The sequence below is a fragment of the Etheostoma cragini genome, chromosome 8 (assembly GCF_013103735.1).
Source record: "Etheostoma cragini isolate CJK2018 chromosome 8, CSU_Ecrag_1.0, whole genome shotgun sequence".
Lineage (NCBI taxonomy): Eukaryota > Metazoa > Chordata > Actinopteri > Perciformes > Percidae > Etheostoma > Etheostoma cragini.
The window spans coordinates 29,106,418-29,121,684 of NC_048414.1; the positions used below are offsets into that span (position 1 = coordinate 29,106,418).

Consider the following 15,267-nt stretch of genomic DNA (forward strand, 5'->3'; position numbering starts at 1 on the left):
ACACACACACACACACACACACACACACACACACACACACACACACACACACACAGGTGATGTTAACAACACAATAATGCACAGAGAAGCACCTAGAGAGGCAATCACACTGAGGCCGTGTGCACATAAACTCACAGATCACAGCTGTCGTTTAAAAAACTCCAGTGGAGATTTTAATATTTGATGGAAAATAAAAAAAACTCCTTTAAAGAAGGGATCAAAGCTAAATGATGCTTTTAGGTAGTTTAGGAGGAGAATTTGGTGCAGCAAAGTAGATTTAATTAAAATACACACCCATTTCAACATAAAAAACCCGAGGGGGCTGAAAACAGCGCTACAATATTATTAAAGAAAAAAACTATCAAACTGTGACTATACTGTATTAGATTAGGGAACTTTTATGAAAGTAAATGTAATTCATAACAAATTCATAAAAAACTCAAAAATGCAGGGTGAAGCTAAAATCAAGACCGGTTTCTTTGCATTTTGAAAAGTGGGTTTTCACAGCGAAGATATATTAAAGGGATCATGCATATGTGTGTGTTTCCACCCTTGAGTGTTTCCACCACTTGAAAAAAGCCTACTCTTACACCATAGCTTATTTAAATATCTCACGTTACTGTATTGTTTGAACAATTTCATTTAATATTGTATGTGGCTTTTACGGGGTGCAAATGTTCCACCAAAACAAGTTTTTTCCCGAGACTTTATAGAGCCACCGTCGCTGCGTATGGGACTGTGGAGATAGGTCTGGCAATGCATGGACCCAGTTAACGTAGTTTGCATAAGGGTTAAAGGTCCCACGTCCTGCTCATTTTCAGGTTCATACTTGTATTTTTGGTTTCTACTAGAACATTTTTACATGCTTTAGTGTCCATAAAACACATTTTTTTATACTGTCTGTTTGATTATACCTGTATTCACCCTCTGACTGGAAAACTCAATTTTAGCGCCTGTCTGCTCTGATTGGTCAGCATTTCCGGGTCTTTGGCATCTGAGTCTCTGCACCGTTATTGCAGCTTGGGAATGACTGTTACGCACTGTAACGGCACTTTCTATCTATGTAACGTATAGTAGTAGTACAACCGTGCAGTAGTCCTGACAACTCATTTAAAGACAGCGTTTCTCAATACGGGCTGTGACCATTTCCTTAGGGAATTAAATCTTTGATGCTTTCATAGTATTTATATACTGTAGCACCTCATTCTGCTTCATAATTAAAACAGACATGGAAATCTCACTTTTTACAATGTGGGACCTTTGAGGTAAGCCGATAAGTGTATTTATTTATTTTAGTGAAGCCTGGGAGTTTTACATTTGTTTAAATAGTGTGTCAGAAGTGTTTCCGTTCTGCAAAGAATCACCTGTCAACAATATTGCTAAACGTAAAGTAACGCTAATGCAAAAAAATTGACTGGACAGCTGCACTATTGCTATCATGTAAGCCTTCAACAGCCTATATTCATTAAACATTAAACTAACACTGACACTAAAGATCACTTCATCTCCATGCGCATGTGTTACAATTCCCAAACCACTATGAATTCATGTCATAGCTCTTAGAGAAATTATTTCAAACCCTCCAGACCTATTGACTGTAGGTCAACAGTATTTTCCGCTTTCAAGCACTACACTAACATTTTACTTTCCTTTATGGTTTGGAAGCAAAGACTAGGAGTGTTTTTAACAAATATACAGGTATTAAGCTGCTCTTAAAAACCACAGCCAGGTCCATGCATCCATCTCCTCTCTGTGTAACTAACACACACACACACACACACATAAGCCTTTCATAGAGTGCCACACAGAGCCCACAGTGTATTCTACTGAATGAACACAGTAAGCCAGCAGTAAGGGCCAAGGCTTGCCACAGCATGGGCTGCATAAATGTTCCTTTGTGACTGTTTAGATGTGATGAGAGGTTAAGAGGAGGTGTATTATGGCTGTTTATGTGTGTGTGCATGCTGTTGTTGTGCCACAAGGACAGCAAGATGAGAACACTCCTGTTAAACGGGGACATTTTGCAAGTCCTCACTTAACCAGGAAGACTAGGTTTGGATTTAGATTTGGGTCAAAATAAGATACAAAGAGTTTATGATGGATGTGCCTATTGGTAAAATACCGATGTTTTAAGACACACCAGTGATGTTGGTGACTGACTTTTTGCCCAATGCTGGTTTCAAGCACTGTAGCACGATTATCACTTGATGGATAGTTTCACTTTCAGGAAAGAGTCACTAGGCATAGGTCTCGAAATGTGGAACTATTCCTTTAAAAACTCAAATTGAGGGTTGGGACATAGTAAATGGGTTGTCCCCACAATGCAGTTAAAGAAACGTGTGCGGGTCAAAGGTTAACATAAAATCAATGGAGCCCCACTGCCCTCCTCTCAAAACTTCTAACACACACACACACACACACACACACACACACACACACACACACACACACACACACACCCCAACGAGAGACATTCATATACACACACATTCAAAATCACAGACATCAGGCATGCTTTTGTCTTATTTGTTTCTGAGAATTGCGTAATTTAGCCTCATTGCTTGCAGCTCAGTAGTACAATCGCCTCCTGTGATCCCGAAGCAGTGTGCCTCGTGGGGGGGGATTTCCTCTCTTGGCTTGCAGGGGCAGGGATGACAGAAGTCGTGTGTGTGTGTGGGGGTGGGGGGACTGGGTTGTCTGTGTTTTTTGGGGGAGGAGAGGTTGGTGAACAGAGGGCTGAAGTGTGCCATCTAAACCAGGGTTTAAAGTTAGGCACTTGTCTTTGTATGTGTGTGCTTTATGGTCTCATGAGTGTAGATGCTGGCGTGTGTTTTTGAGCTTGTGTGTTCTTTGTGTGCATGTACATGTGTTTTGCATTCTGCACTATGTGTGCAGGCATATGTGGGCTGCCTGAATATATATAAAGTGTATAAAGGTGGAAGTGTGTTGCCTTTAGGTGGTGTTAAGGCGCTCTGTGTTCTTGCTCTGAACACACCTCTGTTAGTTTGGAAGTTTTACTCATTTCCCCTGGCAGCTTTTCTGACGTGCACATATAAACACGCACGCGCACATAGCGGGATTCATAAACAAACCCTTGTACTGAAAGTTCGGAGGATACAGAAGCCAGAGCAAAAAGATTTTAACTCTGGGAATATTGGGAGGCTTTGTAAATGTTAGATGCACACACACACACACACACACACAAACACACACTCTCTACATGCGTACACAACTTCCCATCCCATAGAAACATAAACCACATGTACATGGCAGCACAGACACACGCAGTCACTGTTGGGTCTGTGGTCTAACACTCGTCATCATGAACTCATCATGCTAGACTTTGTACATTGACTGGCTGTATGTGCCAAAGAATTGTAACTTGCTAACTGTATGCAACAGAAATACTGCCAAGGACAGTGTTACTCCTGAATGAAAAGGATAAAACTGTATTTCATTTTCTTATTAAACCTCATTTAAACTGCCAGTGCCCTGGGTGTAGACCACAGGGGGCGAAATTGATACAGTTCTCTATCATGGTACAGTATATGTAATTTTATATTGCAGTAAGATATGTATATTGTGCTATAGAAAATATTCCCAAAAAACTGTTAATGGATAAAATAACCAGACAGTGATGTCTGATTTAGCTAAACTCTGCAAATCAAAGTCATGTTTTTTACATAAATGCAAAAATCATAAAAAGTCCAATATGGACGTAAAGCCCTCCTGCTTGTTGATTTGAGACATTGCCCACAATGGCCTTATAGAGTTATATTAATTAATAATTTATACTCTGTATTGATCCCCTATGGGGAAATTACAATTTACACGTGGTTGTTATTACGCAGAGCCAAAGAGATAACTACCACAATATAAACAGTAGAACAAAGTCTCTAATGGTTAACACATTTGTATTCTCTCATGGTATAAAAACGTGTCTAATTCGTGTCTAATTCAAAATCTGCGGAGGGTCTGATCATCTAAATTCTTTCTGGAGTTGCTCAGCAACACATCTGCAAGCTGTTGCATCAGTTATTTAAGTTTCAATGTAGCTTAGTTTGAATGTAGTATGGGAGTTAAAGGAGATCTTAAAGGGGTATTTTCAACCTTGATCCTATGTTTTACTGAAGAATAGAACAACAATCTTTGAAAATGGTCCAGTATTGAGCTGGTAGCGCAAAACAACTTTCAATGCAATAGCACCGGGCAATAGCTGCAATGTACATCGATGTACATGCACTAAAAGTGGAATTTTTGCCACTGACTGGCTCAGGTTGTTCTTATAAGTGTCTGACTAGATTATGGAAAGGTAAAGAAGTTGCCGTTTTACCGCCATGCTTTTGTGTGTACTGATGCCAGGTCAACACATCACAACTTCAGCTAATGACTTTAGCTAATTACCTCCGCTCTATCTGCAGCTCTCCACTTGAGGAACTGCATTTTTTCTTTAGGAAAATGTGCTTTGGCATAGGATTTCTTCTTGTCTTTGGCTGGCAGCAGTCATTCTGGTCAAAATGGCCACTGCGGACCTGATGGTGTGCAAGCCACAATGCATAGTTAGGAGTTACTGTATTAGGATCCATGTGTAGCTGTAGCCCAGCCAGCCACAACTTCAGCCTATCTATATCTAAAGGGAATGTCTATAAAAGCTGTGCAAAGTGTAGCTCAACATTTTGTTGGCACAATTCAGAAATGCGCAGACACCCACTATCGTTTCTATTGAAATTCTTTTAGATAACAATCTACACTTTTCCTGCAACAAGTCACCTTGTGACATCACAGAACAATCTCATCGTTCCATAATGTTGTCAGACACTTAACAATCTGATCCTGTCCGCAGCAGAAACAAGCTCTGTTAGTGGACGTACATGGGCGGTGCACTAGTTCCCCGCGTGGGTACACTGCAGCCTGGTACTGCTGCCTGTAACAGCGTCCTTACCGCGTCCTAATACTGGACCCATTTCAAAAATTGTTGTTCCTATTAGTCACTTGTCACCAAAATACCTAGGAAAACAGGGTCCAGGTTTAAGCTATTTCTTACCATGCAAGTTATGGCTTGTTCACACTACAGAATGATTTCCCATTCTCTTCAATTCAATTAGTTGAATTTAGAGAATCATTTTCAATAATTTCTAAAGCAAAATAGCAAACATTCTTTGGTTCTGCCTCCTCAAATGTAAGAATTTACTTTTTCATCAGTCATTGTAAGTTGAATATCCTTGGAAAAAAATCACCTTGGACATTGATTGACATTTTCCAAAGTTTTATAGGCAATAATAAGTATTAATTAATTAATTGATTAATAGTTTACCAACAGATTAACAAATGGTGAAATCAGTAAGTATCAGAAAGCCTTTATTGTCATTGTACAAAAACAAAATTAGTTATGACACTCAAGTGATGCATTCTAACATAAAAACACAATACAAAGGACACTCAGTTGGATCAATATGCAATAAATAAATATAAAACAATTTTTATATTTAAAAGATTTAAAAGATTCTTTTCGAACACATGCTGTAAATGTATGGAGTGTCCTTCATAGCATTTAATTATAGATGTCTCACTCATGCTACTCAGAGTACTCAGAAGTGAACTAAAGTTTCTGAAATGTGCCCACTGTTGTAGTTTTAGTGTAGTTGTTGAGATGTTTTTTTGTGTCTTAAGATGCTAATTGGTTGCACTCACATGTACATGCGCAAGGACACACACCGGACCAGTAATTAGACCGCTGCCATTAAGAGTAAGGGGGTGGGGGGGGAGGATGAACTCAGTGAGCAGGCTATAACACAATAGTTTCTCCTCAAGACCACGGTTTATTTTTCTGTATGTTCATTGGGTCTGCTCACAAGAAACCCTTTCATAGCCACAAAAAAGCACTGTGTGTGTGTGTGTGTGTGTCAGAGAGAGAGATTACCTGTTTGCTTTCCTTCAGATAGCAGGATATGTGTGTAAATATGGATACTGTTTGAGCCGGGTGTGAGTGTCTTGCACATAAGAAGGTGCTGTGTTTGTGTAGAGGAGAAAGTGAGTGTTAATGAAAAGCATGTTGTAGACCTGTGGTTTTCAGTCACAGATGGAACTAAGCATATAGTCACAAATTCCCTCACACCACCAAGACCGCATGCCGCTACACACATACACACACGCACACACCAGTACAGACTGCACGGTCCATACAAGGATGAATGGTCTCTGTTAAACCACAAACTGTACACTCATGCCACATTTTTCAGGTCTATATGAATTTGATTATTCAGGAAAGTGGCCTGAGACTCACTCCCTCACACTATTAGAACTTTCTCATTTTCTTCACTGTGGACCAGTAACTCTCTGTAATGTTCAAAGTGTGACAGTATTGCGCCAATGGAACCTCTAGGGGGAGATTGGATCTAAGAGGGACTAGTATTAGGGGAACTCAATTTGTTGCTTAGGGAGCTTTAGAGTAAAATACTTTTAATGTTTCAGCCGGTGTAGCAGCCAGAGATATTAATCAATCTTTTTCTTTTTGTTACATGAAATTGTACAAGGTACTAGTCCAGTGAAATGTAATCCCATCCCCTTCTTCAATTCTGCATCATTCACCATAAAGCAGAATCTGCAGTTCACCTGGTTGAATTCCGCCAGCATTGCATGATCCAGCCAGGTCTCGGCAAAAGGACACCAAAGCTCCCGACTACGCGCTGGAAACAGGCCGAGGCCATTCCGCTCACCATCATTGTTATAACACTTTTTTGTGACAAATTTAGAACCAGATGTATTAACATTAATATAGTAACGGGCCTTGGTGACCTGCGTGTGGAATCTTTTAAGGTTGGACTCTCATCAATCTTGATGCAGCGACGACTTTCTGGCCTTTTCTCATACTGTACGTGTTGTGATTGATACATAACTAGCTGGTTTTCTGTGTCTGTACAATGACGATGTTATGTGTCTTTACAGAGATTCTGCAGTCAGAAAGACCCAACCTGAGGAGGACACAGAGCGAGGAGACTCCCAGTACAGCTGGATGTCATAGCAGGTACACACACACACACACACACACACACACACACACACACATAAAAAAGAGCCTTTAAGGCACCTACATCGAGAACTGTTTGATAGACTGTTCACAGTCACCAACTGTTTGCCGATTTTAGTTTTTTGCAGATGTTATGGTATATTTAAGAATATTTGCAAAATAGGCCAAACAAAAAATCCAAGGCCTTACTGTAATCAAAATAAAAGAAAGAAAGAAAAGAAATGGATCTAGTAAAGGGAGCCTGAGCCCGTATGGTCAACTGCAGCACTTATGCAGAGTGCCAGCATGTTATCTCCCCCCTGAATGTGGTTTGAGAAGCTGCTCTCACTGGCTAGAACGGTAGTGGGATAACAAATAGTGGAGCCTGCATTTATTTCAAAGCTTTGTGGTGAGGGTGCATGGGGTTGGATGGTATTTCCCTCTAAACATTGTAGGGGGGCATTAAGCACAGTTCAGCCAAGAGTCCAAACCACCGCTGTCATGGAGAAGCAGTCGAACTCTATCCAGTTGTGTACGAACAGAGGAGACGTGATCTCTGTTGTCCCACGATGAGAAGCATAATGCCCAGACATAAACACATTCAAAAGCATATATTAATATACACACCAAGTGGCAATGTCAAATGGTTGTTTCCTTCCTCTTCTGCTCCTTCTCCTAGTTTTGGCAAATAAACAGAGCGCAGCCGCTTAATCTGGTTTGCTGCTGATGGCTGTCTAAGCTAGGCCCCAGCATTCCTTGGTCCTGGACGTGTTTTTCTCTGTATAAAAGTTATTGTCGGAAAAGTAAAGTTATATTTAGTGTAAGGAAAATATAAGGTTGTTCAGAGAACAAAAGAAGCCGACACCTCTGTGTGTGTATTTAGTGTGCTGGTCTTGACGTGTACACGCTCGTACCTGTGCCAGGTCTACTTCCCTGAGTCTGGAACAACAATAGTCTAACAACAAAGCTGTGAGGCGATCCACAGGAAGAGCATATCAAAATGTTTCTATGTCATTTCTCTGCTCGTTCTCATCGCACCTCCTTCTTGCCTTTCCTCATCATCTCCTTTTCTTTCACTTTTCCTTGTTCTGCTACACATTCTCTTCTCTCTCTCCCTCTTTCTCTGTTTGTCTTTCTTTCTTTGGCAGGAGTAACAGGCACTCAGTGGGGGGTTCTCAGGGCGGCTCCCCAGGGGGCTCTCTGACGAACGGGGAGCTGAGTGAGGAGCAGATCCCTGGGACCGGCTCGTCTAGTCACCGTTGCTCATCCAAGAGTCACATCAGCCCGGGAAGCAGCACAGGTACAGCATGAAGTCTGCCTTCTTATTGTTAATCTGTTTGTCATAGTGCGTTCCATTTACAGCAGAACTCGGAAGCCGGAGCTGGGAATGACGTCACACTGAGTTGAATCCCAATGTACAACTTTCATTACAACATTTTCATTGTGGGGTGGCTCAAGTCAGGTTAGCCATTGTTAGCAATACCAGTTGATAACAATGCATTACGCCGTTGTTTTGCATACAAACAGCGTAACAACATGTCCACAGATGGAAGATGGACAGGACTGTGTGTATGACGGATTTAGTGAGACACAAATAAGATAGAAGTGGTAATAATGCTCAATAGAGTTTTAAGCCCCCAACGTTGACTTCCAGGCAGCACTGTAACCATTGACTACTCCTAATCTTAACCCTAACCATTGTTTAATCCTAGTGCCTCCCGGGCAGCACCAAACACTGATATTTACTGTAAGTTACTCCAGCTTTCACCGCTGTTGATGCACAGAGAAGCCTTGTTGGATTTTGAGCTCGGGGGTACTCTGAGTTTGTAAGAGTTCCGAAATCCAAGGTCAGTGGGTGTGTTTCCGACTTTGACCTCAGAATGTTGTGGATAGTAATTCTTGCCGTTATTCGGTATTTTTAAAGGGGCAAAATACATTCCCACTGCTGCATAGTAAAAAGAAAAGGCCTTGTTATGTTAGGGGTCTTCAATAGTGTTGCTACACAACAAGCAGGATTCTCTGCTAATGCAGAACTAATTCAGACTTACGTAGAGTCAAAACCTGTCATCAGAAACAGTTCAAGGGATAGGGCTTCCACTAGTGTTTAATACAACAAATTACAGTACATATTATCGGTTGTAAATATTCTATTCTCTCTCTCTTTCCCTCTCTCTCTCTCCCTCTCAGACAAAGTTGAGTTGACGTCTAACGGGCTGGAGAGTAGTCGTGGGGGCGTTGCCCATCACACACCTCCTCCATCCTCTCCGTCGTGCCGATCAGCAGCTGCCAGCAGCGGTAGCCCCACTCCAGGTCAAGACGCCCTGGGCCCGGCCCCTCCGGCGGAGCCCAGCATCAAAGCCACCTCCAGCCCTGAGCAGGCCGGCAACAGCACCACAGAGCCCCCAACAGACTCGCTCCCGGCAGGGTAAGAATCAGTGCACGCAAAGATAAAGTGCATCAGAACCTTCTTAAAACTAAAGCTAAGAAGTAGAAAAAGGTGCTAATAATAATAATATTGCTCTGTAGTGTCCCTCTGTACTCCAGTAGCTCTGTTCCATGTCAGGGTCTTAGTATGTCATGCTGATGAGCCAGGACATTATTAAACACACCTGTGCAATAAAAAAGGCTTGTTAACAGCTGAAAAGAGCTCAGCGTGAGGGGACAAAAACATGTGATAGTGAAGAAGAATAGTAACAATAGCTAGTAATAGCTGTTAAAAAACGTATGTATGTGCCCGGATTGGTAGAAGGGGCGCACATATGTAGAGGTTTAGTCCTCGTCCCAGCGGCCACATCTTCGACTCCGACCTGTGGCCCTTTGTTGCATGTCATCCCCCCCTCTCTCTCCCCTTTTTAAACAATATGGAATCATGTGTTAACATAAGTATTTGTGAATGTGCAGTATTGATAACGGTGTCTTGGTTGGCAAATCAAAAGACAAAAAATAAAAAGTTGCAAAGACAGATTCTCCCATACCCCAAATGCTTTAGAGGAAGGTCGATCTTTGAAATTTGGTCCAGTATTAAGTGAGAACGCTGTAACGGCTGCCACACACCGAGCTGGGGCCAATGTGCATCGACAATTCGGTCCACTAAAAGTGCTTGTTTTATCCAATGAAAGGCTTAGATTAATATTCTAAGTGTCTGACAACATTATGAAAAGGATCCCTTCAGAGATGATTAATAATAATAATAACAATAATACCTCTGTTACTGTTGGTCACACGCACACTGCGCAGTTAGTGTAGGACAATCAGGATAATCTAAGTTGTATTTTAGGGGGAGGTTATGTATGCTATGATTACATTCATTATGAAATCTTTAAAAACAGGTGATTCTAATAGTTACGTAGGGTGTGAATTGTAGAAGCAAATGTAACCCTTTCTTTCTTTCTGTGTAGCTGGGAGCAGAGGGTGTTGCCTCATGGCAGAGTGTACTATGTCGACCACAACACCAAAACCACAACCTGGGAGAGACCACTGCCACCAGGGTATGCCTGTTACTTCTTTATACCTGTTTTCTCTGTTGATGGGTTGTTTGACACACATTGCATGCTAACCAGTGTACTGGGTCGACATTGGGGCTTTGTCAGAAATCTGCCATGTCTTCCACCTCTGACACTTTGTACATTTCTAGTCTGAAACTATTTACAATAGCATGCAACAAACATACAATTAAAAGCAGTTTAGATGAATTGCATTCTATTTCGAACAGATTTCAAAGCCCTATAAGGCGCTTCTTATTTTGAACTACAATATGTAGACGCTGGACTAAAACCTGACCTTAGTGGAAAGCTGGTGGTTAAAGAAACACCAGACAGTTAATACAATAACAACCTCTACAAAATAACGAGGGATGTGCCGATCAACTTTTTTGACCCCCAATATTGAATATCTGCCAATACAGATTTGCTCAGATAGTAGAGCCTTTTTTATATGCAAAAATAACTAAGTAACCAAGTAAGTCACACGTTTCTTAAGCTTAATACATTTACATTAGTGCAGCAAGAGAGACTTTTCTCTCAACACCAGAACAGTTCTTTTATGTAAGGAATTGGTTCCTTGCTGGACGACGGTAACTAAACGACTGACGGCTCTTGCACTTAATAGTCAATCTTTGATTTTCTTCTTGTGCTTACTGATGTCCGCTCCAGAGAATAATGGCCTGTAACAGCCTCGTTTCTTTGAGCAATCAAGGGCTAAGTGTGAAGAATTGGAGTAATCCACTTCTGTAAAAATCAGGTGACTATCATGTTGGTTTGAAAGTGGCGGCATCGAGGCCGTCTGGGGGTCGGTCTGTGGCGCAGGGCGTGTGTGATTAAAGGCGGCGGTCACTACAAGCTGATGTACATGATCGGAGTAAAGCAATCTGGGTGAATGCTGATCCCCAGTCAGTTAAAAAATGCCAAAATCGGCTCCGATCACATACTGTGATCAGGAACGGGACATCCCTAAAAATAACTATAGTTTAATAACTGCATACATGAATGAAGAGATGAACAGTAGTCCTTTCAGCAGCAGAAAGACTGGAGTCAGTTTAATTTTGTAAACAATGACATTAATGTTACAAGCCTTGTAGCCGTAATTGGCTTTGAGACAATGTTTTGTTAGTATTTACAAAAGCAATTACAACTCTCCTCTTGTCTCAGAAGATGTGTGTAGAGAAGGAAAGAAGATAAGGTACTTATCACTTCACTAGGGCATTATAAGAACTGATCATTAGGCATACAAAGCCCAGAATACACGGAAATTATTACAGCTGTACATATAGTACGTACACTGGTATACCCTGTAAAATGTAGTTCTACCTGCGTGGTGACGGGACAGCGGGTGCGCCATGTGGTCGAGCAAGCCAGAGATTGACATAAGAGAGGGAGCAACATTAGAACAAACCTGTGAATCTGAGACGTTTTCACCGTTTCACCACTACTAGAAACTGTAGCAAGTATCTCACTATAACCTCATTCATATTTTAATACAAATAATATATTATCCAGCTACAACAAAGCCTGATACACTGTCTCGTCTCATCAAATTGGTGTAAACTTGCAGGTTTTCAGAACTCTGCAGACCACCACACCAAGTAGATGTAAGTTTCAACTCGATTTACCCGTCGTAAATCATCAGTTAGGACTGGGCTTTAAAGTTCATCAAAGGCCAACTAAATATGAAAATACAGTGCCAAATTTACTTCGTCCCTGCATGCCAATCATCTGATTGCAGCGATTTCTTTACATTGAACAGAACTTGACTCTAAATGAAGTCATGATTTTAGATGCTGGTGTGGCTGGGCCTTTACGTGTTCACATTATTGGAGATTATGTGAAGATGACATACAGAAATGTGTCCAGAGCGATGTCTCAGTTCAGCCCCAGGCTTGTCACCTGCCTAACCAAGCCATCTTGTTTGTTTTTCAGAATGTATAAAAAATGTGTGTTATAATATATTAATAATTTATTATTAATAATTATAACTACATACATTGTAATCGGTACTAAATCAGTTAGTTTATGTGCTGAGCCATCATTATGAGAACACAGTTTTCTCCCTCTCTCAACAGAGTCCAGCCCTTTTATGACATTTTTACTTGCACCCATTGTTTATTGATTTTCTCAAAGCGTGTGAATGGGTGACAGAGGGAAAGAGAGCCTGTTTTTAGGAAAAGGTTACCCCCCTGCCCCCCCCCCCCCCTCTACCCAAACCCCCATCTCAGTTTTTCCATACAAGGAACTTGAGTGTGGGGGCCGGGAGAACAAAAGTCCTTTCTTAGAGCCACATGTACTTCCATCCACCACTGTGTTGGCTGCTGGCCGCCATGGCCCTTCAGAGGATCAATTAGCAGGCTAATGCCGGGCTAGTGCTCCAGATGTACACACCAGGAACTGTTTAGAAGCTGGGCGGGAGGGGGGGGGGGTTAGGCAATTGAGGTTTGGAAGCTGAAATAATGAAAGCCATCCGAAGTCAGACTGAGGAGAGCTTCTGAGCGACTCTGCTCTTTATCAAATATACTGTAGAGTTTGGAACCAGTGATGCATCACAAGCTCAACCACTCTGGTGAGTCGCAGGACGTCATAACTCATTTATTTTAGTTGAGCAGTAGTAGGGCCTCCTAAATTCAAACTGATGCTGTGTTTACTTCCCTGCTGTCAGCCTAGCATGCTGTCTGTAAACCACAATGATTTTAGCAGTAGTAGATGGACGAAGTTAAACAATAGAAATTCATTCATTCATTCATTCATTCCAGACATTCCTATGGCCTAAATAAATGAATCCCTGTCTTTTTGCCGTTCTTTATCACAATTATTTTCAATGTTTTAAATTTAAACATCCATGATTTTCAACCAAAGAGTAACAACATAGCAGAACTAAGTAGAGACTCTAAGACAGGCCGTTGTGGGATCTGGGATTTTCCCCGGCTCCAGTAAATAACTAGCTAGTGCTAATATCAGAGAGGGAACAGTATTTATTCTTGCCCTTTAAAGGAATCTTAGAGGCAACGTGGTCAGAGAGACTATCCGTCAACCAAATAATTCCCTGTTTTTGCATTTATCTGCGTTGCTGAATTGTCCTTGAGCAAGATATTGAAACCTACCAGTTCCTGGGATGCAGTTGTGTCACTGAGCCTGACTTCTGACCACAAGAGAAAATCGATTTTCCATTCAGGAGAACACTAAATACACTCTAATATATACACACTAATATATACACACAACGACAGAACCAATGTAGACAGGTTGAGACAATAGTGCAATGAAGAGTGCAAAGCATGCAGGAGTAAATTATAATTATGATAGTTATTGTAATTATGGAGCATAGTGCTGGAATAAATACTATTATTTTATTATATAAGTATTACAATATGAGAATATGAACAGTATGAACAGCTCTGAAATAGAGAATGATGAAGAAATATTAAGTGGAACCAGTTCACAGACTGATTAGAGACAGTGTTGCTGGGTTATTGCACAGGAATTGAACCTGACACTGAGTCAGAAGTCAGCTGTTCATCAGAGAGATGGCTCGTGGAAAGAAACTGTTCCTGAGTCTGTTGGTGTTGGCGTACACTGCTCTGTTGTAAGGCTGCACAATTAATCAAATTTTAATCATCATCACGATTTTGGCTTTCCATGATCAAAATTGCGTAATCGAGCGATATTTTAAATGTGTCATTCTGTTCATAGAATACTCCAGTTTGTTTTTGCAAAGCCCGTCCACCCCTCCGTAAACCATTGTCGGATCATGAGCCAGTCAGAGTTGTTCCCTCCACCGCACAGCTTAGTGTCTAGATGGAGACAGTCACAGAGGACAGAGTAACGGGAGGAAAAATCCACAACATTATATGGCGGTCACAAGGTTTACCAGTTTACCAGTAAACGCAACGTTTTGTCCCGGCTGTGTTGTTTTTCAGACAACAGCAGTGACCAGTGCTATTCTGTTTGCTCACAGGGCTCTAACATTGCGACCTGGGAAAATGCGACTAACATTTTCCCAGGTCGCACCGGTGCACCTAATGTCCTCACATCTGCTGCCTCTCCACAAACAAAGCAATGTTTATATCGATATGGTTTACTGTTGCGTTACTTGACCCATTTCTTCTGAAGCCGTGGCTGTGTTAGTATCTCTCTTGTTACTGGGGCACAGCCCCAGCCCCCATTCACTCACACACAACCCCCAGCTACTCTGTTGAATTGGGGATTGAACCGGCGACCTGGTCACAAGCTGGCTTCTTTAACCTCTAGGCTAGCACTCCAACCAGCATTTGGTTCTTCCGACGGCCACTCAGTTTACAGGCCTGGCCAGCTGGTTGGCCCGGAGTGTCAGACCAGTGTTAACCCTGAAAGACCCTTGTAACCACCGGCCGTATCCTGGTGGCCTAGTGGCTAAGCCACCAACTTTAAACTGCATTGTCCTAGGTTTAAATCCAACATGTCATTTGCTGTCATTTCTCTTCTGTCAACTTGATAACAAATACATCCAATGCAGCAGAACTCGTAATGAATAGGGTTTGATTTGAGGAATATATGTTTTGATAAATATCTACTCATGCAGGTTTACTGTGCATGTAAACTCTTACCATAATATCCTGCAGTAAATCTTTCATCCAGCTCTTCACACTGAACACACAGTGAATGTGGGTGTAAGTTTGCATTAATAGCTTTGCTGCAACAAATGTGAGCCCATTTAGAGGACTTGAACCCCTAGTAGGACCCCTCAAATGGAAACTCAGTAACTAACAGTTATACTCATGATTATACTGTAAATGT

The 15,267-nt window shown here is 41.5% G+C and overlaps 1 protein-coding gene across 1 annotated transcript in view; it reads left to right on the forward strand.

The window, feature by feature from the left end:
- Window positions 1–15,267, forward strand: part of wwp2 (WW domain containing E3 ubiquitin protein ligase 2) — a 51,390-nt gene that overhangs the window by 8,365 nt on the left and 27,758 nt on the right. Inside the window, exons 5-8 of the mRNA XM_034879800.1 lie at window positions 6,946–7,024; window positions 8,155–8,306; window positions 9,194–9,431; window positions 10,405–10,494. Of these exons, the coding sequence (XP_034735691.1) occupies window positions 6,946–7,024; window positions 8,155–8,306; window positions 9,194–9,431; window positions 10,405–10,494 (559 nt within the window). The remainder of the gene's footprint in view (window positions 1–6,945; window positions 7,025–8,154; window positions 8,307–9,193; window positions 9,432–10,404; window positions 10,495–15,267) is intronic.